This window comes from Belonocnema kinseyi, chromosome 7 (genome assembly GCF_010883055.1).
Source record: "Belonocnema kinseyi isolate 2016_QV_RU_SX_M_011 chromosome 7, B_treatae_v1, whole genome shotgun sequence".
NCBI lineage: Eukaryota > Metazoa > Arthropoda > Insecta > Hymenoptera > Cynipidae > Belonocnema > Belonocnema kinseyi.
This window is the reverse complement of record NC_046663.1, coordinates 23,611,791-23,636,066: the sequence shown is the minus strand read 5'-3', so window position 1 is coordinate 23,636,066 and position 24,276 is coordinate 23,611,791. Positions and strand designations below refer to the sequence as shown.

The following is a 24,276-nucleotide window of genomic DNA, read 5'->3' as shown; positions in this document are numbered from 1 at the left end:
GTCTGACATAATAAGCAAAACTTGTCTCTCTCTTCCTCACATTTTCCAAAATACTCTCGCCTTTTGCTTTGGACATGATATAGTGCAAGTTTATATATCACTATTTTGTCACAATACTGAAAAAACGATATTCTAATTTTAAGAATTTCGCAATAGGTTGAAGAATATTTGCAACTTAAATAGGCGCCAAGAATATATTGTTAATGTAAAATAGAGGCCCTCTTACCTTGAGAATATATGTTCTGGTCTAATTTTAAGGATTTCCGACTAATTTCAAGAATATTTGAAACTTGAGTAGGTATAGTTAATCTTAGACTGTAGAAAGATTTAATAATTTTTATTTAAAAAATATTTGTTTACTAAATAATAAAATATGAATTATTATTATATTATTAACCTTGAAATTTTACGTTAAACACAATACACAACTAGTAAAACTTCACCTGTTTTAACTTTATAACATTGGAAATTGAACGCCGGCTTTTAACCTCACTATTTTACTCCTTTGTTGAAATGGGACGTCAGAACTTTCTCACTCTAATATTTTTTGCAAAGAGAAGGAAATGAATGGGCACACGCGATTCATTCTTCGAATTCAGTCCATGCTACTTTGTGGCAAAAAGAATGAAAAATGAACACTGACCGAAAAGCACGTGGCACGAAACATTAAAACAAATTATTGAACAGACCCAAGCGCATTTTCCTTTGCACATTTTTTTCTTTCCCCGCGCATATTCTCATTTTAAAAATATTTTCTCCCTTTTATTAGAAAATACTCTTAAAGTAATCATTTCGCTTACTTCATTGAGAATATTACTAAGAATATGCCTGTAAGAATATGACACTCTCATTATTAGAATATTGTTTTTTCGGTAAAGGTAAGTGGGTCTCATACGAGACGTAATAATAGGATGCATTTCTTTGCTTTAATCATAAAAAATAACATTGACATTTGCAGGAGCAAGTAAGCTAAATTTAAAGTCACTTTTCGGGAACCTAAATTAGCTTTTTTTAACGTACCTATTACGTGTGTGGGCGGGACTAAGTTGCGTGTGGACGGCGAATGTAGGTTCGCGCCAAAGCAGTCAAGACATTTACTAATGCCACCACCTTGCGAGCTTAATGCTGTAAAAAAAATGGCAATGGATAATTTTTTGATCCTTAATACTGACAATGATATGAAACGGTCGCGAGATATGGCACGCTGACTTAAATCGGGTTTTGGTTGTTGTCTCATCTCCAACTATTGCTTTCTCATAGAAAAGGTTCGTGATGAACTACATTTTAAAACTTACTTTTTGTTTACATATTTCGATAAAATTCGATCCTAGGAGATCGAAAATAAAACTGACAGAAAATGTACATGTGTGTGTATACAACATTTTTTTTACAGCTTATTTAATATAGTAGTACAGATTTGAAAGAAGTAGTTGTGTTTTCAGCCAAGAAAGATGAATTTGTATCCTGAATAAAAAAAATGATATTTTAAGTTCCTACTAAAAGGCATACATTTTTGCTAAAAATAAAATAGTTAAATATTCAGTTAATGGGTATAAATATTTTCAAACAAAAATAATTTTCTTTTATTAGTTCAATCGTACATCAATAAAATTATTTTTTAGTGACACATGCATAATTTATCCCCTTTTCAACGCCTATAAAGTGGGGCTAAGGCTCTCTGCTTTACTCCCTAGGGTGTAAAAAGTTACGTCAAAGGTGAATCATAAAAATTTTACATCTATAAGCTTGCATTTTATGATAATCACCCCACTCACCGTAAGATCTGTAGGAAATTTGGTAGCTGATAATGGAGTTTTGCGGTAATTTATAAAGAGATACTATATATAATTAGTCGAATTACCATAAATTATAAAAAATTTCTGGAAATTTATTTAAAAATTTAATTTCAATTTTGGGTACTTTATCTTCAGTTTCCATAAAATGCCTGTAATATTACGACAATTTACAACAAAAATGTTATAAATTTATGGAAGTTTATCAAAATTTCGAAATTAAATTTTGACAAATTTATGGTAAGTTGCCATATTTACCTGTCAATTTATCATAAATGATCGAAAATTTCCATCAGTTTTCTAAAATTTATAAACATTTCTTAATTGAAATTTGGGCAATTTATGGTAAGTTACCATAATCGACTCTAATATTACCATAAAATACCAACAAATTTCTAGAAATTTTTTAAAATAATTAAAATTGAATTTTGGGAAATTTGTGGTCAGTTTTCCTGTTTACCCGTAAAATTACCATGAATGACCTAAAACGTCCATTCAAAATCTAATAAGAATTGAAATCATGACCAAGAATGTAATATCAGACTTTTCAAAAAAAAAGAATAAAATTCAACAGAAAAATTTGCATTAAAGCTTAAAAACTAGGAAAGTAAGAATAAGGTGCAATGAAAAGTATTTTTTAAAAGTAGTTTCTATATGCGATTTTGAACCGAAAACTTTTCAGAAGTGAAATAAGTTTTACTAGATTTCAAAGAATTCAAAACCAATTGAGAAAATTCCAGTAAATTCCACAAAATATTAACGAATAGTTTATAAATGGTCTTTAAAAATAAATTCAATATTTTACTTTATTATCTATTTATTGAGAATAATTGATAGCAAAGACTTTGAGTTTTCACTACCGTAAAGAAAGGTTTCATAACCGGGAACTGACAATAAGTCTTTTTTAAAGGCCACCCTAAAATGCTTGAATTTCTCAGGCATTTCAAAATAGCACTCAGAAAAGAGTTTCTTTGAATTGAACAAACATTTTTTAGTCATGGTGTCAAGCATTTCTTTTGAAAAATCCAGGATTTATGTAAATTTTCCAGGATAACAAAAAATACATTTTTCCATATATCTTCTTTTCAAGGTAAAAAATTACTTTTGATGAACCATTGTAGAAACTTTGGTCTGGTGATACTTTTTTAGTAGTAATATAATTACAATGAGCTAAATTTTGTGTGTAATATGCTTTTTTATTATAATTGGATAAAAGTTGAATGAGTTATCAAATTTAAAACCGATTTAATTAAAAATATTTATTTCAATAATTAGATTTTTAATAAAGTAGTTTGATTTTGAAACAAAATGTTACATTTTCAACAAGAAAAAGCTGAAGCTGAGTTTTCATCTAAACATGCAAATTTTAAACTAAATAGAAAAAACTTCATCCAAAGTCAGTTGCATTTTCAAGAAATGAATTAAAATGTTTAAAAAACAGTTATTTTAATTTCAAGAGCAAGAACTTTTTGTCCAACAACATCAATTCTCAATTGATTATTGAGTTTTAAAACAAATACTATAAAGCTTCAAAAAACAACATATTCAAGCAATGCGACAAAATAAATAATTTTCATTACAAAAAAGACAAGTTTTTAGCCAATGAGATTAATTTTCTACTAAAAAAGAAGCATTTATAATCGAAACAAAAACCTTAGGACCGAATCCATTTCAGATCGGACAGGGTTAGACTTATGAAATCGCTGAGCCTCTCGGGGACGGAAAATGTTCTTTAAAGAAAATTAGGTGATAAGTATTTTTCCAAATTACAACAAAAAATAAATTTTCTAAGTATTTTTATTTGAATTTTTGCAAAAAAATTAAATAAGTCAATTTTTTTAGAAAAGCAACCTATAAATTTCGTGCCAATTTCGTTGTTGAACTTGTACTTTGATAATGAATATATCTCTACAGTTTGATGCTTGCTAAATAACTTTTGTGCCTAGCAGACTCGTTTTCTTGTCAACAATAAATTTTCTACTTTTTTCTGGAAACAATTTATATGTTTGCACGTCTAAAAAAGTCATCTGGAAAATGTTTGCTGTTTTTGTGTTTTATCTTCTATCGTAAAAAAATGGAAAAGTTAAATCTTTAGAAATTTTTTTTAAATATTTGGAAAAATAAAAGCCGTGGGGTTTTCCAGATTTTTTTTTAAATGTCAACATTCAAAGAGAAGAAGAAAAAAGATTTTCTGCAAAGCCCCAGCTTCTTATTTTTCTAGTCACAAAATTTAATTAGCAAGCACTAAACATACAAGATATCATCATCGTCATCAAAGTAAAACTAAAAAAATAATATTGGCAAACAATTTGAAAGTGAGATTTTTGAGAAAATCAACTCTTTAGTTGTAAAAAAAACTGCGGCCATTTTTTTTAAATTTTCAACCTTATTTAATTTCCCAGCGAATTACGAGAGAAGACGATGAACATTATAAGAATCAAAAAGAAAATATAAAATAAATAGCAATGATGTACCTACTTTGACTAACTATTCTCGACTTTGGTAGACTCATGTTTGTCACGTTCCTAGTTTTTAATGTAATGTTGACAAGATTTAATCTTTCGGATTAAAAATGATAAAAGTTCGAAAGTTAACATTTTTAAATTATTTCATTAAAAATTTTTTTATTCAAGTATAATACAATTCTAATTTACTCAAGCTCAGGTAATTGAATGCTTTTTGGTACACCTAAAATAACTTCAAAGATGAAACTTGTAATTATCTATTCTGCACTTACCAATCGAATTTAGAACTACAAGGACGCTGGAAAGCACAGAAAGAATTCTGAGTGTTTTAAAATGTAGAAACATTTTTTTATCAAACAGTGCTGCAAACATCTGGACTATCACAATTTTTGCTTGTTCACGTGTACATACTATTGTAAGATATTTGGTGTTTTTTCCCTTTCCGAACATAGAGCGTAACCTAGATCGAGCTTATTTCCTGGCCTTAGTAAGAAGACAAATTTTATCCAGCATCATGTTATTTATTCACTAATTAATTTCTCTTCCTTGTTTCAATTTCTAACTTTAGAAGCCAGATAAAAACTCAAAAAACAGTTTTGTTGCTCAGAAAAAAATTAATTTAAACGGCAAGTGAAGTATGATTCCTGATAAAAATGTTATGCACCAATATTAGTACATGAATGAAATTCATGATTTAAAATTAAATTTCAAGTTTCTTTAAATCTCCACTTTGCCGCCTGTATACGAGATAAGTTTAGAAAGACTACTCGAATTAAATTGTGCATTCTAAAAATTGTTAAGATAATTCTTTTTGATGTATTGAAATTCTACATGTGGCTATCCATAGTACGCAAAAAGTCGAACAATACATCTCCACGTCTTTTTCGATAAAAAGAACATTTCTAGAGTCATAATTTTCAAAATTTTAAAATAAAACGAAAATCTTAAACCAAACAGCGTACAATATGCGAAAAGCCAAAAGAAGAAATACGTTTTTTCAAAAAGCGTTTCGAGGTTAGCATAACAGCCTTTCGAATTTTCAGGAAAAATTTGAATTACAAATTTTGATCAATTCTTGGCGGTCAGGCTATGCTGGAAACTCAAAGAAGAACTATACATTTTTTAAGAATTTTTTTTTGTGAAACGCATAGTGTTTATTTTATTCGTACAAAACTAATTTGTGCACAAACGAAACAAGCTATGAAAAATGTAATAGACCAAAGTTGCTGACCCAAAGAAGGCTACAAATTTATTCACACCTTTTTTATATATGAAAGGAAGACAATAAAAAGCATCATTATCTCCATGGATATCTCCATCTGGCGTAAATCAAACAAATTTTTTAAAAATAAAACTTACGTTTTTTTAATAGAGATTTTTAATCTGTCACAAAATTATAGGTTCTCATATGAAATTTTAATGTTGCTCGCCCTCCGTCATCTGCAGAGGATGGGGCCTTAAAACTCGCAAAACGTATTCTCTTTGCGTGAACATTTAGGACAAAATTTCAGTTCGAACTATAAAATTCCTGGCCTTGAAACTGCAGTAGAGATCATCCTAACCATTCGTGTCTATTCAGAAAAATGGTTCTTTCTACATTCTCATTCATGAGAGTGTAATATAATCGTCCAAGTTTTCAAACTTTGTTTTTTTAGCGGAACTTAATATTTGGAAACTTAAAGAGTCCGAAAATTTAAAAAAATTGTCTGTGTCTGTCTGTATGTCTTTTATTATGTCTGTTTGTGTATCTGTGTTTATACATGTATATCTGTATGTATGGTTACCTGAACGTTGTAGCCACCTCAACTTTTAAAAGATTTGTCCAATCGAGAGAATAAAATAACTCTTTCGTTTATCACTGAAAATACACATTTTATGTATTTTAAAATTTTTCTAAAAGACTAATATTTTTCAATAAAAGTAGGAAGATTTTGGTGCAAATTGTATAATTTCTTGAAATAGTACTTGTGGCACGTCTGGGAATGGTCAAACAAAGAATGTCGGAGGCAGGGACGACAAATTATCCCAGAATTCCTAAAATTGAAAAATAATATGGGAGCATCTAAATTCAAATCAGTTTTGCATTATACAAGTTTGCTTTTTCAAAAGAAAGAATACAATATACCAATTTTTTTTTGCATACCAACGGATTAAAGATCTGCCCACTCAAAAACAAACAATAAAATTTGAGAAATTACTTCCAGCGCGACTGATAGAGTAAAAAACATCTCTGACCATCCTCTCAGCAATAAAATTATGCCTGCCTTATCTATAGGACATCATTTTGCAACAGCTTCTTTCATCAATAGGGACAATAAAAATAATGAGTATACATAGGATCAACATAACCTAATACCTTAGTTTCAGGTTAGCCCTGAAGAAGAAAGCTGCAATGATCACGAAACGTCGGCAAAATTCGTAGTTATTTACCGGTTTGGAACCTGAAATATCTCTTTTCATCATTATGATAGGCAAAATAATAACTAAGCCAAAATCTGTAAATTATATTACTTTATTTTGAACTGATACACAAATTTAAATGATGATAATATCAAGTTGAATACTTTCATATTCATGATATTTCCTATATTAAAGAAACTGAAGAATTGATCAAAACTTAATTGGAGATGAATAGTTTCATCATTATTTTATTATTTGTTAACTGGCTGAAACTCTCAGGACAGAAGTATTGCACCAAATCTGGGCCAGAGTCAGTCTAGTTGTTTAGAAGGTTAGAGGTACGCATTCTAAAAAGGTAGTCGACTTCATGTTCGCGTTCAGCTTCCGGTAGCATGCGAAATCCTTTATGCTTATTGTGCCTCTCAAATATTCCAATCTTTATATCATTGCGAAACACGTAATCACCCGTTTTAATAGAGTTCTCATCTACTTCAATATATTTACCATGTTCGCCAGTTTCTAAATTATTAGAAATTTGTATGGATTAGTTATTAAGTGGTCAATTCAAGATATAGTAGTACCCTAGCATTTCAAAAATTGAATTTTAGAAAAATCATAAATGTTTAATTACTTGGGATGCCGTTGTGTTCATTTAGTAATATATACCTCTCAGGATCTTCAAAATATTTTGCATAATAAGTGGTAAGACGAACGATTACATCACCTTCTTTCAGTTCCAATGGTACAAATGATCGAGCTGATTAAATAAGAAAAATATAGTTACTAACTAGTTTGTAGATTAAAAAATGCATTGCAAGAAATAGAATCAGCAGTAAGACTATGGGTCCTTTTATTTGTTATTTTTTTCACTTATTATCAAAAAACATTCTTTCTACTGTAAATTAAATTAAATTCACTTTTAAATATATTATAACCATTATAAATTAAAGAGCGTGTATCCACATTTGGTGACTTTAAACTTTATACTAAATAAATTTGCCTCCATCACCCTATTTTGCATAAATGACCAAAAAAATTATCTTCAAAAAATTTGAGCAGAATCGGTTAATAGTAGCATATCGTCTAAAGAAATCAAAGTTTCTCATGCAATTAACATGGAGGAAAGTATCGTAATATTTCAAATGCAGTAGATTTTTTATATTTCTTTGGAATACATTGGCTTTGTAGAATTATGATATAAAAACAAATTAAGGCGCCTTATTAACATTTTTAAGAGTTACATAATTTTTACAAAATTCAAACAAAATATGAAGTACATTTTCGGAAAGGCCTTAGTGTTTCTCAAAACATTTTTTTTTAGTTTGTAAGGTTGGCTGATAAAATAACAATAAAACCAACAATTCTGACTATTCGGTAAAAAGTTTTTAAATTTCGTCAAGGACCAACAATCTCAGTTTATTGCAGGTTTAAAAACTTTTTAGGATAGTGGTTTTGAGAATAACTAAATCCTTTCCGAAAATGTATTTCATATTTCGTACAAATCTGGAAAAATGAAATAACTTTTAAAAACAGTAACAAGGCGCCAAATTAAATTTAGTGAAAACTTCGAGCTCTACTTTCAACAATATATTTTGTAACATTACAATTGGTTTTTCTCCGAAATCGGAAGATCTTTGAACGAAATCATGTAAAATACAAGATTTCGGTTATTTCAAAAGACTCCACTTTAAATTTATCTAAATATAATTTCCGCGCATTACGAAATATGTTTCTTTACAATAATATAGGAATTTAATTGACACCTCAAAAGTTGTTATTGATAAACAAAGTAATAAGTTGGAAAAAAATTGGGCGGCCATCTTGCATTTTTTCAACATTTTGAATTTTAACTGTCATCACGCGCTTTCTAATAAAAAAATCTGCCTATTGCAAGAATTTGGCAAGATTTTGGTATTAATTGTATAAATGGTAATTTAGTTTTAATTTACGGATCTGCCGTTTTTGCAATTTTTAAAAGAATGTGCGTGCACCTATATTTGTTCAGCATAGAATAATGATCATAATTGTATAGAGTCAAGGGATTCGGATAAAATGTAAAGAAATTAACTGCATTAGAACATAAGTTCTCCCGATGCGGTAGCAGAGTTATCCAACACAGAGAGCGCATGCTGTTCGATGCTGGTATGCCAGCAGTTCGAAATTTTAAGTCTAGCTAGTAAAATGTATCTTGTCACGCTTATTTGAAACTGCTGGAATTCCAGTATCCAACAGCACGCGCTCTCTGCAATATAATGTTTGCATTATTTAATTAAACTTGAAAAATAAAGAGGGGGTGGGGCTAATTTTGAAGTAACCATTTGACAACTTGAATTAACTTCTTTTATTAACGCACCTGTAACGATTTTCTGCCGGAATGGGCTGCCTGGTGCAGGCAAAGGTGGCAACGGTGGCAAAGGTGAGCTTCTACCAAAGCAATTCAAACATTTACTCATCCCTGTACCTTGAGAACTCACTTCTGTGAGAACAAATAGAAATGGATTAATTGTTGTTTCTTAATACTAACACTGACAAGGAGAGGTCGTGAGATATAGCATGCTGATTTATCTGAGGATTCGTGGCTCCCCTAAAAAATGTTGTTGTATCTCCCCCCATTTCTTCCTCATAGAAATGACTTTGTAATGGCCTACATTTTAAAATCTACCCTTTTGAAATATTTTGATGAAATTTGCAGAAAATATCTGCGTTTGGGTGTATATGACACGTTAATATCTACACCATTCTTAACAAAATAGTACAGCTTTGGAACAAGTAGTTGAGTTTTGAACCAAGAACGGTGTATTTCTTTGATTTATATAATAATAATGAACTTTCAGAAAAAAAATAGAATGTAAAAAAAGTTGAATCTCATGCTTGTATTCAGTGACTTTGAAAAAGGTTTCATGATCGGAAAATGATAATAAGTTTTTTTATGTAGCACCTGTGAAATGCCAGATATTTTATATTTTTCCAAGGTTATTCCAAGGTATAATTTTTCTGATTAAGGAGCCACTTAAGCATCGAGTTTAGTATTATTATTATTATTTAAATAGTTGCCCTAAAAATTGTTCCTTTTTATGTTAAAATGTCCCAAGAATATTGGCATTATTAAATCCTATTCAAATATTTTTACAAGCTAAAATATTCCATTTGTAGCCTTTTTCAATATGAAACATTTTAATTTAAAAAAATGTTTGGATGAGAAAGCATAAATGAAATATTAAAAAATATAGAATTTGGAACTTAATGTTTTGAAATAGAAAGCCTTGAATGGTTAAAATTTTAAACTGAAAAACTTAAACTTTTAACGTTACGATTTTTATTGCACCGATAAATAAAAAGTAAAAAATATTAATTTTAAACGTCAAAAATTAAAATAATGTAGCTTAAAAGGATGTATGCATTAAAAAAAAACGATCAAATTTCACAATACTAATTTTCAAATTTCAAAACAAAGAAAATACATTTTTTTATTAAATTTTTTTCGTATTTGGTAAAGGAACTTGTTTTGTTTCAAATTGATATTGTTTTGAAGACTGGGAATTTTTCCATTTAAAATTTTTTTATTAAATTTGAAATTAGAAAATTCTAGTTCTTAATTTCTGTTAAATTGGAAGTAAGTTTTATATTTTTAAGGTTTTAATTGAATTGGACAAAATGCATTGTTTTTTAGGAAAATACCATTTTTTCAAGAATTTTATTGTGTTTAAGAAAATAATTTTTTTTTCAAATTTGAAATAAAGAATTTAAAAAATATATATTTTTTTTTTATTGAGTAGGAGGGGAAGAAATTTGTTATTCTCCATTTTTGTTTTAAGTAGGAAGACCGTAATTAGTTTGATTTTAAAGTTTTTATTAAGTTGGAAAAGTGAAATGTTTTATTTTTTAACATTTTAATAAATGCGAGTTAAAATGGACGATTACTTTTAATTTAGATCATTTAAAATGACAGCGTGGATTTGTATTTTTTAAAGAGAAATCTTTGAACTGTTCAATTGACAAAAGCGTTAACCGAAAATTTTCAATTTAAAGGTTTATTTTATATTTGTAAATTATGTGTTTAAAATGACAGAATTGAGTTTCTCGACTTGCCAGTAAAAAAATAAAACATTCTGTCTAGATGTAAATTTAAAATTGACCAGATTTAATATTTCTAATTAAAAATGATCAAAGTTTCAAAGTTAACACTCTTCAATTATTTCATTTTGAACTCTTTTCATTATAAATAATACAGTTTTAATTCCTTTGAATCTTACATAATCTAATTTTCCAAATGATAATCCGAAATTGTTAAGTGAAATTTCAGTTCTGGCGAAAAACATTTATCTTGTAATTTAGCCACGACTTCCCAATAAACGTTGTATACACTTTGTTCTCCGTTTGTTTAATATCTCCGTAGATAGAACAATTAATGTGTGTAAATATTACAATCGAGGCTACATTCTTTTCAACTCAGGAAAAACATTTTTCTGGTAATTGAGATTGTGATTAATGATTCAAAAATGTATTTCTGCATGTCAATATTGTAGAAGATTGTTTTTTGTTATGTAACTCTTGATTTTTTCCACGGGTGTCAAAATGAACCAGAGGTTTTTTAAAAGCAGCGCAATTTCTGTATAGCCAGGGAATGAAACCTGGACTCGGAAGGGGCAGTAATTGTCAATGAGGTTTTTTGTCAAAATCTTGAATCAAGTTTAAAATCTGGTGATTTTGTGCGTCTTGGTACACCTTAAATAACTTTAAAGGTGACACTTATATTAATTTATTCTGCACTTACCAATCAAATTTAGAACTACCAGGGCGGCGGAAAACACAGAATAGATTCTGAGTTTTTTTAAATACAAAAAAATTTGATTATCGAAGAGCGTTGGAAACATCTTGACTACTGAATATCCTGCAGTTTCGTGTGTAAATACCATTTGAGGCTGTTTGTATATTCCCCTTTCCAAACATAGGTGGAAACGTGGATGTATCTTGTTGTCAGAGCTTAGTGAGATGACAAATTTCACTTGCACTTGAATTTTTTTAAATCTGTACGTTTAGAGACTACCTAAATCCAAAAAGGCCGGTTTTACGGGAGTTTCTCTCGCTTTCATAGTTGTTGTTGTCGTATGTATACTGGATAGGTTTTAAAGGAGTACTCAGATTTGATTGTGCTTTGGCATACTTTTTGAGTATCTAAAAAGAAATTAGGAGTTCGTTAGAATTATAAAAAATTTTAAAACAACTTTATTCAATATTTAAAAATAAAACTTGTAGCTATCCATAGTAATCGAAAAGTCTAGCAATATATTCACGCAACCTTTCTCGATAAAAAAATCATTACTAGATTTATTGGATTTTCCAAATTACAAAAAAAAACAACGAGAATAATAATTTCACGCACAAAAACGCATCATATGAAACAAAGACCAAGAGAAGAAAAATGTTTGTTTTTAAAATGCGAGAAACGAAAAAATATGAGAAGATAAAAATTATTTGTTATTCATCGAAGAAGAGCTACATATTTTGTATTTGTCATATTTTATTAGGATGCATCCAAAGATACGAGCGTTGCGCAGATACGAGCGTCCCAACTCCAAAGAAGCGAGCGGAAATGTTTTCCCTTTACCCCGACCATATTTGAGAGTTCGGCGCGCGTGATTTGCGCTGCTTTGAATTCGTCGTGCACGTGCGCATAGTAGGCCTGTGTGCGTTCTGGCGCATTCTCTCCGAAAACAAAACGTCGCTGAATTGGGACCCCCTTTCACGGACGTATCTGTGGAATTCCTTATTCCCAAATATCTCGTATCTTTGGAGTTCGAGTGTACTTGAGAATCAAAATTAGTGCAAAATGAGGATCGAATATTAAAGTTATCATGAAAAATTGAATTTGCGCATTATTTTGCAATATCTGTGAAAAAGCAACACAAAAAAAGACAATTCACAATCACTACATTTCAATTGTCAATAGTTTGACCTCTAGTTTTACAAAGTCTGTGCGTAAATGAAAAAAAATTACAAAGATCGAGCATTTAACGCTAGATTCAATAGACTCTCGACATCGACCTATCACTTCTTGCCCCCAGCATGTGGTATGTGGGTTGAATTGTTGAGGAGTTATTTTTCTCTTTCGAAAATTAAAAGTTTTTATCATGGAATTTATTTTTGTTCGTGATTACTTTTCACAAAAGTCTTTTTTTTTATTTGAGAACAATAAAAATGAAAAAGTCGAAAGAAATAGAAAAGAGATGAAAGGGCATTTTTGAATATTTTTCAAAGCTTTATAATTTCTGAAATAATACAAAAATAATTTAAAATCAGAAATGATTTTAAAAGTAGTTTAAAAATATATGAATTTCTAAAATATAGAAACAAACTTTTGAAGAATTTTATGGATTTTAAAAGCTCTCAAGATAATAAAAATAATTTCTCAAGATTGCTGGAAAAATTTTAATTAACAGCTTTTTGTACATTTAATTTTGAAAGAGAATTTAAACAGATATAAAAAACGTTCAAAAGAGTTCCTAATTGTTGGAAAAGGCCAGAAGAAGTTAAGGCTGAAAATCTTTCAAACTGACTAGAATTTTTACTAAAAGTTAGTAAATTCCCGTAAAATAAAAAATTATACTTACTCAAAATATTCAAAATCATTAAAAATCTTCTGCAATTCTCTGAATAATGATAGGAAAATTATATTTATGTAAACTTAATATTAAATAAATAAATAATTATTTCATCTTCATTTAAAAATGTTCTTTTCCTCATATAGTGATTTTTTATAATGTTTTCTTTCTCTTTTGACTAAAAAATTTTGTTTTGTTGAAAATTTAACATATTCGATTCAAAATTCATTATTTTAGATAAAATTTTATATTTCTCCTCAAAACTATAACCATCCTGTTGAAAATTCATATTTCTTGTGGAATTTTTTTTGGCAGAAACCTAATCTTTTAGGTCGAGAATTCATTATTTTTGTTGAAATTTTAAATTTTCATTTCACCATTAACAGTTTAGTCTATTTTCTTATAATTTTAAGAGCCATTTTTTCCAGAAATTAATTAAATTTTTAGTTTAAAAAATTTAAATTTCTACTAAATAAATTTCTACATAGTTTGTGAAAAACAAACTGTGCAGTGAACTCTTGCTTATTCCAAAGCGAAATTATTCTAAGGCTTACATATTTCCAATAACCCATACTTGGATTGTATTAATTAGGTGAAAAAAAATTTTCCAGTACAAATTTATTTATTTAAATATTATATATTATATATTAATTTATTTAAATCTACGATTTGATATCAACAAATTTATTTAGCTGATTAGTACTAAGTTTGGAAGAGATAGATGGTTGAGATGATATGAAAAAAGTCTTGTTTTAATAATGTTTATTTCTTACTTCCGATCATTTCAGACACAAAATAACTTTTTCGATATGTCGAAAAAAAAATTGCTGATCGAATTTAGAAATTTTTTTGATCCTGGATAGCTGATTAGCGCCAGTCCTGGAACAGATAAGACCTTTCAGAATGATAATAGTCCCGTTATTGATTTTGGATGGCTAAAAAGCGCCAGCCCTGGGACAGACGAGAACTTCTGGACTAGACGATCTACATAAAGCCTGACCCAGGCAGCACTAGCGCTTGACCTGGTCCTGATCAGATCTACCAGACTCGACTCTATAGATAAAGCTAGGCCCGGGCCAGACCGGACATCAGACTGCTATGGCATTTTTGCAAATTGTGTATTCGAATTAATCAATTAAACAAACAAAAAATGGATTTTCTCCTTTAAATCCCATCATATGGTTTTAAATTTCCTCTCGGAACGTTCCTGGCGTACAAGAGAATTAATAAATATTAATAAATTAATAAATAAAGAGTTGCGTAAGGAAAGTTAAGCAATATTTTCCATATCTTTTAGCCGAATACTATATAGTCTTCTGATAACAGTATCTTGATAAGGCTTTTCGGTTATTGTTTGACATTAAATAAGGTAATTAATTAAAAAAATCCGAGGATCAAGAATGCAGAGGACAATTAAATTTCGTCCGTATAACGGATATTATAGGTTGTTTTCTTACGTGGCAAAAGATAAAAATTATACATGACATCTAGATAGACGTAATGTACTTTATCGTAAAAAAACCATGCACAAATTTCCTCACTAACGACGCATAATGACTATCTTAACCGATTGTGTAGCCAACCGTGCTAAGCGCACGGTTGACGATAAAGTACAAACCACAAGGTAATTAAGAGTGTGATATCAACGGAGGGTGCTCCCAAGGAGTGCCCCGAACTCTTCTACGCATGCGTCGCGCTCGGTCTCCGATTCGTTGCTGTTCACACGCAATTTGAAATGCTAAGAAATAACATTTTTATTGTTTATTATGAATAATGTCCTTTTAAATTATAAAAATGTTTATTAGACCGATATTAATGAATCTTGATGAAAATAAAAATGTATTAAGTGCATGCTGTGTAAATAAAAAATATCCTTTGGTACTCACTTGTATTTTTCTTGAATAATTTTCAGTATTCTAAAATTTTGTTATTTAAAGTTTCTTAAAATATTAAAATGCATTGACAATCTTGTTTTTCAATAAAAATGTTATTTCTTAGAATTTCAAATTGCGCGCGAACAGAAACAAATCAGAGACCGAGCGCGAGTCTTGAAAGGTCAAGAAACAAGACATAGCGTATACCAGAAGACTCATCCGACCGAATGTATTAGTCATTGAAGACGCGTATCTCGTGGTATCAATTCGTCATGTTAAGCGATGGGTGGCGCCCAGAGCGGCCAGAACAACAGAATCAAATTTAGTATCAAAATAATTCATTCAAATTTCTGATATCAAATCCCATAAACATTTAATTGCCATTATAAACTTTATACTTAATTTATCGAATATTCTAAAAATTTTTGATGATAGATCGCAGAGACTCGAACGGGGAGAAAATCTTGCTAATTCAGATCATATTTAATAATGTGGAATTATTGCAGAAACTCAAAATAGGCTATACATAACTTTTTTTTGTATAAATAATAGAGTTGCACAGAAGACTTCTTCGTGTTTTTAAATTTTCATTTAAAACAAAGAACTATGGCCATAGATCAGAAGTATTTTTAATTTAAGGTGTTGAAACTTCTTTTGTGAAATTAATTCAGAATTCGGATTGTTCAGGCAGAATTCTAACTCTCGTTTTCAAGTATTTTATATCCAAAGTGTTAAAATTAGACATTTACAATAAATGATTCTTGTATTCGTATTGTCACGAGACAGAAATACAGAAAGGCACATTACTATGACAAACGTACCATCCTGTCTACCAAGGGGGGCGGAATCATCCACCTAACAAATCGTCCAACACTTGGAAAGAAAGAAAATCATAATGTCTTTGCGAGGATTTATTCAGCCCTGCCAGTAGAACAATTTATGGTTATTCGAGCCAGTCATTAAACCTAGGGGTGAATCTCCATGGAAGTCCTTCTACCACGCTTTTATATAAGCTCTGGAACAGGTGGATGCCAGAACGTTTTTTCTTCATGCGTCCTTCAGTCTTCATTCGTTGGTCTTAGTTCAGTTCAGTCTCAGCCAGTTTTTTTGATCAGTTTTTCGGTACGGTGTATCAATCCTGGTCTTCGGGGTTTCTAGGAATACCAGTTTGTTGTGACAGTTTCCTGATCCTAACAAACTCATCGCGTGTTCACTATCAATTATTTGAATTACCGTGACACTGAGGGTCAAGGATCCATTACTTAACTCTCTTCCAGATCCACTTCTGAAGCAATCCTGCACACAGGAGTGAACATAAACTCGGTAAGTCCAAACAACATTCATCCCTTACATCTTTCCCTCTCTCATGTATGAAAACACTCATAAATCCGTTCTTTCCGAGTCGGAGAGTGTCAACCTAATCAACGTTACCTAACAAATCTATTGGAGTATCCATCATCTAACCTTTGCGCACTTTTTCTTCGACACGGAATATTTTATTTATCACAACTTAAGTAAATTGATTTGATTGTAATTAATGTGTTTTCTGATTCGTTGACTTGTGTTGGTTCATTCCAATTGTGGTATCATCCGATTACGATTAAAAAGAGCATTTAGGGAATTTAGGCGTGTGTATACGTTGCCAAGACCTTACAGTATGCTAGCGTAATTTAATTAACTTACCTGTATTACACTAACCACAAGAACTTGAACTTGCCTTCACAAATATTGAATCGCTCCTCTGCTATTTCAATATTACTTTTTTGGCTGATTCAGTTTAGAATTGAGGTTAGAAAATATAGACACTAACGCTCGCACCGGTGAAAATTAGTAGTAAATAGAGCAGAAAATTTTAATTTAAAAAAGACAGTATTGAAGTCTCTCTGAATTGATAATAAAAATTAGAAACAAGTAAATAATTGCGCTTTTGTACAGATTACCTCATTCTATATAACACTATTGCAGAAAGTTTAAATCAACTAGACCAGTTCCCGGCTAGAACCTGCCTAGGAATTTTGAAATAAAAAAAGCCTACACAGAGGATAACGTTTTTTTTTTAAGTAGCTCAACTAGTCCCCGACCAGGCTCCAAATTGAAAAGTTCACCAAACAGAAGCCAAATAGCCACCGACCGGTCCCCGTTGCTCCCAAGGTAGCAGGCGAAATCCTGAGATCTGACCGTGTTTCTCATATACTCTAGAAATATAGTCACTACGAACCAGTAGCTCACCAGGCTAAAACTTTTCTCAGTTAATCTTATCATTTCGTTTTTTTCGTTAGTTTCCGAAATAATAGAAATATATAAACAGGGTGTCCCAGAACTAAGTGTCTGGACTTATATGGATGTATAAACAAACATAAAATAAACCGAAACCTTCTTCGGCAAAAATTTATTGAAGCTTTAGTTTTTGAGTTATGAAACGATTCATCTTCACCATTTAGGACCGCCGCATACATACATGAGAGAAATACCAACGGTGCAGTGATCCCAGATCTGAAACGAGATGTGGTCCAATACTATGACAGGGCTACGTCCGTGTGAATATAGTAGGAGACGATATAAAATTATAAATGAGTGGGTTGTGCGCGCAACCCATTTCTCCTCTTCTGAATTTGAATACTCGAAGGTGCACGATTGCTGGTCGGAACACTTCGGCGGTTCTATTTATGTCTCTATCTGCTTTGAAATAAAATCAAGAGATTGGGATTTTAATATTTTCAGATATCGATGCTGGGCTGGTGATTCTCATGATTTAAATACTTCGCGCGCCTCTTTATATACGTATATTTTGAGGTTATGTTATTTCAAGTATAAAATATAAATTATATAAATATTATTATTATTACAGGTATATAAATATATACATATATTATTAATGATAATATTATAATTATGTTATATTATAATAGTCTTATTTATATCTTGATCCGCATTTGAAAGAAATTAAAGAAATTGGCGATTTTGGAATTCATCTAGTTTGGATGAAAACTCAATTATTTGATTGAAAAATCAATTATTTTGTTGACAATGTAACTATTTTGTTCAAAAAAGTCCTCTTTTCTATCAAAAGTTTAACTACTTTTTTAAAATTTTTATTTTTTTTTTATTTGAAGGTTCATCTCTTTCGTTGAAAATACATTTTTGAAACTGACAATTATTCAATACCATTTTTGGTTAAGAAATCATGTGTTTTATTAAAAATTCGTCTTTCTTTGTAGAAATTAAAATGTTTCATGGGAAATTTATACTTTTTGATTAACAATAACATCTTCGGTTAAATTACCAACTATAAATATTTTTTGCTTGTTAAGTCGTTCTGTTGTAAGTGCAACTATATTGTTAAAAATTAAATCATAATTTTGGGATGGAAATACTCTTTTTGTTTTTAAAATTAAATAATTTCGTTGAAAGTTTATGTATTTTGTTGGAAATTGACCTTGTTTAGTAGAAATTTAATATTTTTGGTTGAAAATGTATCATTTTTGGTCAAAAATGCAATTGTTTGGTTACAATATCAACTATAAATCTTCTTGGGTTTAAAAGTAAATCATTTTACTAAAAGTTGAAATACTTTGTAAAAAAAAAACGTTTTTTTAACAAGGTTTTTTAATTATGGTTGAAAATTTAACTCCTTCATTGAAAACTCAAATTTTCCCTGAAAAAATTCAACTTTTTGTAGATAATTCGTCTTTTTGACTTTAAAATTAAATCATTTCTTTAAAAATTCATGTATTTTGTTTAAGATTTGTCTTTTTTTGTAGATCATCAATTTTCTTGGTCGAAAATTCATCTGATTGTTTGAAAATTTACGAACTTTGTTTAAAATTAATTTTTTCTGTTAAAAGTTATTTATCTTTATCTGAAAATGTAACTATTATATGATTGATTAAAAATTAATCGTAATTATTGGTTAAGTTGGAAAATCGTTTTTTTTTATAGAACATTAATATGCTTGGTCAAAAATTCACCTTCTACTCTATATATAATTATAATATCACCTACTTAATTATATAATTTATTTGCATTATGTACAATAATATACACAATATAAAGTATAAAATATAATGCAGACAATATAATATACAACAAAAAGTTAAACACGGAATTAATATTCTGATATTGGATATATATTTTTATTTTTAAATTGTGCGAAATATTCAAATATCATTGAAATCGCCAATTTCTTTTATTTCTTTTTCGTTTTTTTTTTCTTCTTCAATTCAATTTTTGTCACATTTTTTATCTGGAAATTAAACTATTCCATTGTTGGTTGAAACTTTATTCTGTACATTGTATGAGTTAAAACACCAATTATTTGATAGAAAATTAATTTATTTGTTTTCTATTATGATTTTTTTTTTAATTGAAAGAATTTTGAAATAAAATTTTGGAATTGGATTTAAGGTATTAAAAATTGAAAAATAATTGATTTTACAAGATGATTCTGAATCAGTTAAAAATTAAAGAATTAATAGATATTAGTTTTTAAAATTATTTTCTATCATAACTTCAAATATTATTTCAGTCTAAAAAAATTATATTTTTAATCCATTCAATTTGAAATTTTTTAATTCAAAAAATAAATTTTCGTTAATTATTAGCAATATTTGACAGTTCATTAAAATCAAGCCATTATAAACAACTATTAAGAACTATACAAATTTGAACAGAGTGCTTGGAAATAGAAAGCCTTGAATTGTTAAAATTGTAATGAGCTAAATTTTAAGTTTGAACGCTACAATTTTAATTTAGAATAATATTGAAAATTAATTTAAAACTTGAAATTATTTAAAATAATTTGAAACACGATGTAGATTTTTGCAGATTTAAAAAAAAACTTTTGAGAATTGTAAAATATTTAAAAAGAATAACAAAAATTGTCGTGATTGCTAAGAAAATTGAAAATGATTTTACAGTTTAAAAAAATAATTTTAAGTGAGTATTTGAGAAGACATTCAAAATTAAAAAAAAAAGAATCAGGGCGATTTTAAGGCAATTTTTTTATTTTGCAGTTTTTTTTTAATTTTAGGAAAAAATCTAATTATCCAAATAAATATATTTTCAACCCAAAAGTTTACTTTTCAACAAAATAAATTAATTTTCTATCAAATAATTGGTGTTGTAACTAATACAATGTACAGAATAAAGTTTCAACCAAAAATGGAAGAGTACAATTTCCAGATAAAAACTGTGCTAAAAAATTGAATTAAACAAGAAAAAAAAACAAATTTTCAACAAAATTGTAAAAATTTCAAGGGAAAAGGTGAATTTTTGACCAAGAAGATTAATGTTCTATAAAAAAAACGATTTTCCAACTTAACCAATATATACGATTAATTTTTAACCAATCATATAATAGTTACATTTTCAGATAAAGATAAATAATTTTTAACAAAAAAAATTAATTTTAAACAAAGTTAGTAAATTTTCAACCAATCAGATGAATTTTCGACCAAGAAAATTGATGATCTACAAAAAAAGACAAATCTTAAACAAAATACATGAATTCTTAAAGAAATTATTTAATTTTAAAGTCAAAAAGACGAATTATCTACAAAAAGTTGAATTTTTTAAGGGAAAATTTGAGTTTTCAATCAAGGAGTTAAATTTTCAACCATAATTAAAAAACCTTGTTAAAAAAAACGTATTTTTTTTACAAAGTATTTCAACTTTTAGTGAAATAATCGACTTTTAAACCCAAAAAGATGTACAGTTGATATTGTAACCAAACAATTGCATTTTTTACCAAAAATGATACATTTTGAACCAAAAATATTAAATTTCTACTAAACAAGGTCAATTTCCAACAAAATACATGAACTTTCAACGAAATTATTTAATTTTAAAAACAAAAAGAGTATTTCCACCCAAAAATTATGATTTTATTTTTTAACGATATAGTTGCATTTACAACAGAACGACTTTACAACCAAAAAATGTTTATGGTTGATAATTCAACCGAAAAATGTAATTTTTAATCAAAAAGTATGAATTTTCCATAAAACACTTTAATTTCTACAAAGAAAGACGAATTTTTAACAAAACGCATGATTTCTTAAACAAAAATGGTATTGATTAATTGTCAGTTTCAAAAATGTATTTTCAACGAAAGAGATGAACCTTCAAATAAAATACATAAAAACTTTTAAAAAAGTAGTTAAACTTTTGATAGAAAAGAGGACTTTTTTGAACAAAATAATTACATTGTCAACAAAATACTTAATTTTTCAATCAAATAATTGAGTTTTTATCCAAACGAGATGAATTCCAAAATCGCCAATTTCTTTAATTTCTTTCAAATGGGGATCAAGATATAAATAAAACTATTATAATATAACATAATTATAATATTATCATTAATAATATATGTATGTATTTATATACATATAATAGTATTAATATTTATATAATTTATATTTTATACTTGAAATAACATAACCTCAAAATATACGCATATAAAGAGGCGCGCGAAGTATTAAAATCATGAGTATCGCCAGCCTAGCATCGAAATCTGGAAATATTAAAAACCCAATCTCTTGATTTTATTTCAAAGCAGATAGAGACATAAATAGAACCGCCGAAGTGTTCCGACCGGCAATCGTGCATCTTCCAGTTTTCGAATTCAGAAGGGAGAAATGGGTTGCTCTCACAACCCAGTCATTTATAATTTTAAATCCTCTCCTACTATATTCACACGGACGTAGCCCTGTCATAGTATTGGACCACATCTCGTTTCAGATCTGGGATCACTGCAACGGTGTGTTCGTAACCGCTGTCTCTTCACTCCTCGACAGCGGTCACTAACACACCGTTGGCCTCTCTCACGCAAGTATGCTGCGGTTCTGATTAGTACAGATGAATAATTTCATAACTAGAACACTAAAGCTTCAATAAATTTTTGGCAAAGGAAGTTTCGGTTTATTTTTTGTTTGTTAATACAACTACATAAGTGCGGACACTTATTTCAGTTTGCCGGTTTCCTTATTTAGTAAAAGGTATTCACGAGAATACCCGAAATATTTTACATGATAAAAGCGGCCACGGATGACTATATCAAAATAGTATATCTCTGCTGGTACAAATTCTCCACCTAATTGAGTGAGAAAAATATAGGTACTACTTTAAAAATATAAAAATCAATTTTATTGTAACTACTAAATTATACTAAATTAGAAATCTACTAATAGATGTTCAAAAAATTAAATTTTTAATTGCATTTCTCACTCTGATCAACTGTTCCTGAAAAAATCCACGTTTAATATTTTTAGTGAAAAAGTTTTGTTGAGAGATTCCTTTTGATATATCATAAATACTAAAACATATCACTTTCCGTACTAGCTTTTTATAACTGTTGCATAAGTTGTGTTTGAGTGGAAAAATAATTTCCTTTGCAATTTAGGGCAAAATATCATACAGAAAAAAAAGAAGACAAAATCATGAAAAAATTTTGTTGGAAAAATTATTCGTTTTCTTCCATAGATTTCGAATCGTATTATATTTGCGAAATCCCCACTTTTTCAGGAAAGTGTTCTACAGGTGAATGAAAGTAAACTTAATTTTCTGTGATTTAAATTTTTCTTATAGATTAGGATATTTTATTTAAATTTTCCACTAGATATCAAGTATGTTTTTTAAATTTGAAAAAAATTGTTATGCGTCTTAGAAATTTTTTTCAAACTTTCTTTTACGTAGCAAAAAGACTTCCTCATTATCCCAATAACATTTTTTAATTCGATGAAAATGTAAAAAGTTGTATACTTTTGAACATATAAAAAAATTTTTAAAACAAAGAAAAAACATTTCAAAAAGCTGAAAAGATCAATAAGAATTTCTACTAGATATAAAATATATGTATTTCGAAACTCTTCTCATGAAATTTCTTGATTAGACCAAAATTCAAAAAGTTGGATCATTTTCAAAAATATGAAATTTTTCTTTTTAAGAAATCTCAAGTTTAAAGCGTGGTTTTTAGTAGATTTGAAGAAGATTTACGAATTATCTTGAAGAATTTTTTAATCAGACATAAATTATCGAGTGCGAGTTTCGTAATTAGAATGTAATCGTCAGAGCCGTAGGTGCTTCGAGAACCTTCTTTAAAAACAAATCGAAAAAAATTTCAGTTCCAAATTATGGCTATAATTCCTCAGAAAGTAGGGAATTGTTTATTTTTGTGAAATCATAGCAAATTGAGTATACCTTGGATCACCTGTGAAACACGTTCTTGAAAAAAAGGAATTTTTCAATACATCATAACTTGAAACTTATAGAAGATAGTGGAATATTTTTCCAATAACATTTTTTTATAATTGTATCCTCTTTTTTTCCTAGAGAATATTTTGCTCTAAAATGCAATTAAACTTATTGGTTCACACAAAATTAACTTTTAGAACCTTTTTGAGTAAAAACCCGTTTTTGCAATTGATCTGTTCTAGCATCTTTAATATATATCAAAAGGACCAATTGAAGAATCTTTCAAAAATCCTTCAAAATCCTTTCAAGAATCCTTCAAAATACGCGTGGAAATTTTTCGGAACCCAAGATTTTCTGTAAAGTTTCGTGTGCAGCTTCGTATACAGGGACATCTGTAGAATTCTTTACGTTCCTGCACATGAATTTCTAGCTAGGCGCAACACACTTTCTCACACTTTTTAGGAAAAAAAAATTATATTCATGAAAAAAATATTACTCATTGAATATTTAAAAACAGTCTTTAAATAGGCTTATAGTGATAATAAAGGGACACGTGATACAAAAGGTGAGAAATATAAGATTTAAATTTGAATAAAAAACAAAATATGAAGCACTTTTATTCATGACAATAAAATACACAATATTTATTTTAGAAGAATGTAATATAATAAATAAAAAACACACACAAAAATTTGTTTCATTGGCAAAATTTCTGAAAATTATATTTTCCCAAGAAAAAGATGTAAATAATAATTTTACAAAAATTTCAAGATGTTTATACAATATCTATTTTAACAACATTGTTTTTAAGACTTTTACATGGATATAAGGAAAAAAGATAGACATCATGGTGATTTTTTTTTTCTTTATGATTCTCAATTATTATTTAATAACAATTTTTCATATATAAATTGAATTTCAGTCAATTTTAAATACATTATATCGATCATAT

The 24,276-nt window shown here is 28.7% G+C and overlaps 1 protein-coding gene across 1 annotated transcript; it reads right to left on the bottom strand.

The window, feature by feature from the left end:
- Nucleotides 1-6,895: 6,895 nt before the first annotated feature.
- Nucleotides 6,896-11,538, bottom strand: LOC117177476. Its single transcript, XM_033368198.1, has 4 exons — nucleotides 11,433-11,538; nucleotides 9,012-9,134; nucleotides 7,290-7,415; nucleotides 6,896-7,177 (listed from the first exon to the last, which is right to left on the bottom strand). The coding sequence occupies exons 1-4, from the start codon at nucleotides 11,530-11,532 to the stop codon at nucleotides 6,975-6,977; spliced, it is 552 nt and encodes a 183-aa protein (XP_033224089.1). The 5' UTR covers nucleotides 11,533-11,538; the 3' UTR covers nucleotides 6,896-6,974.
- Nucleotides 11,539-24,276: the final 12,738 nt, after the last annotated feature.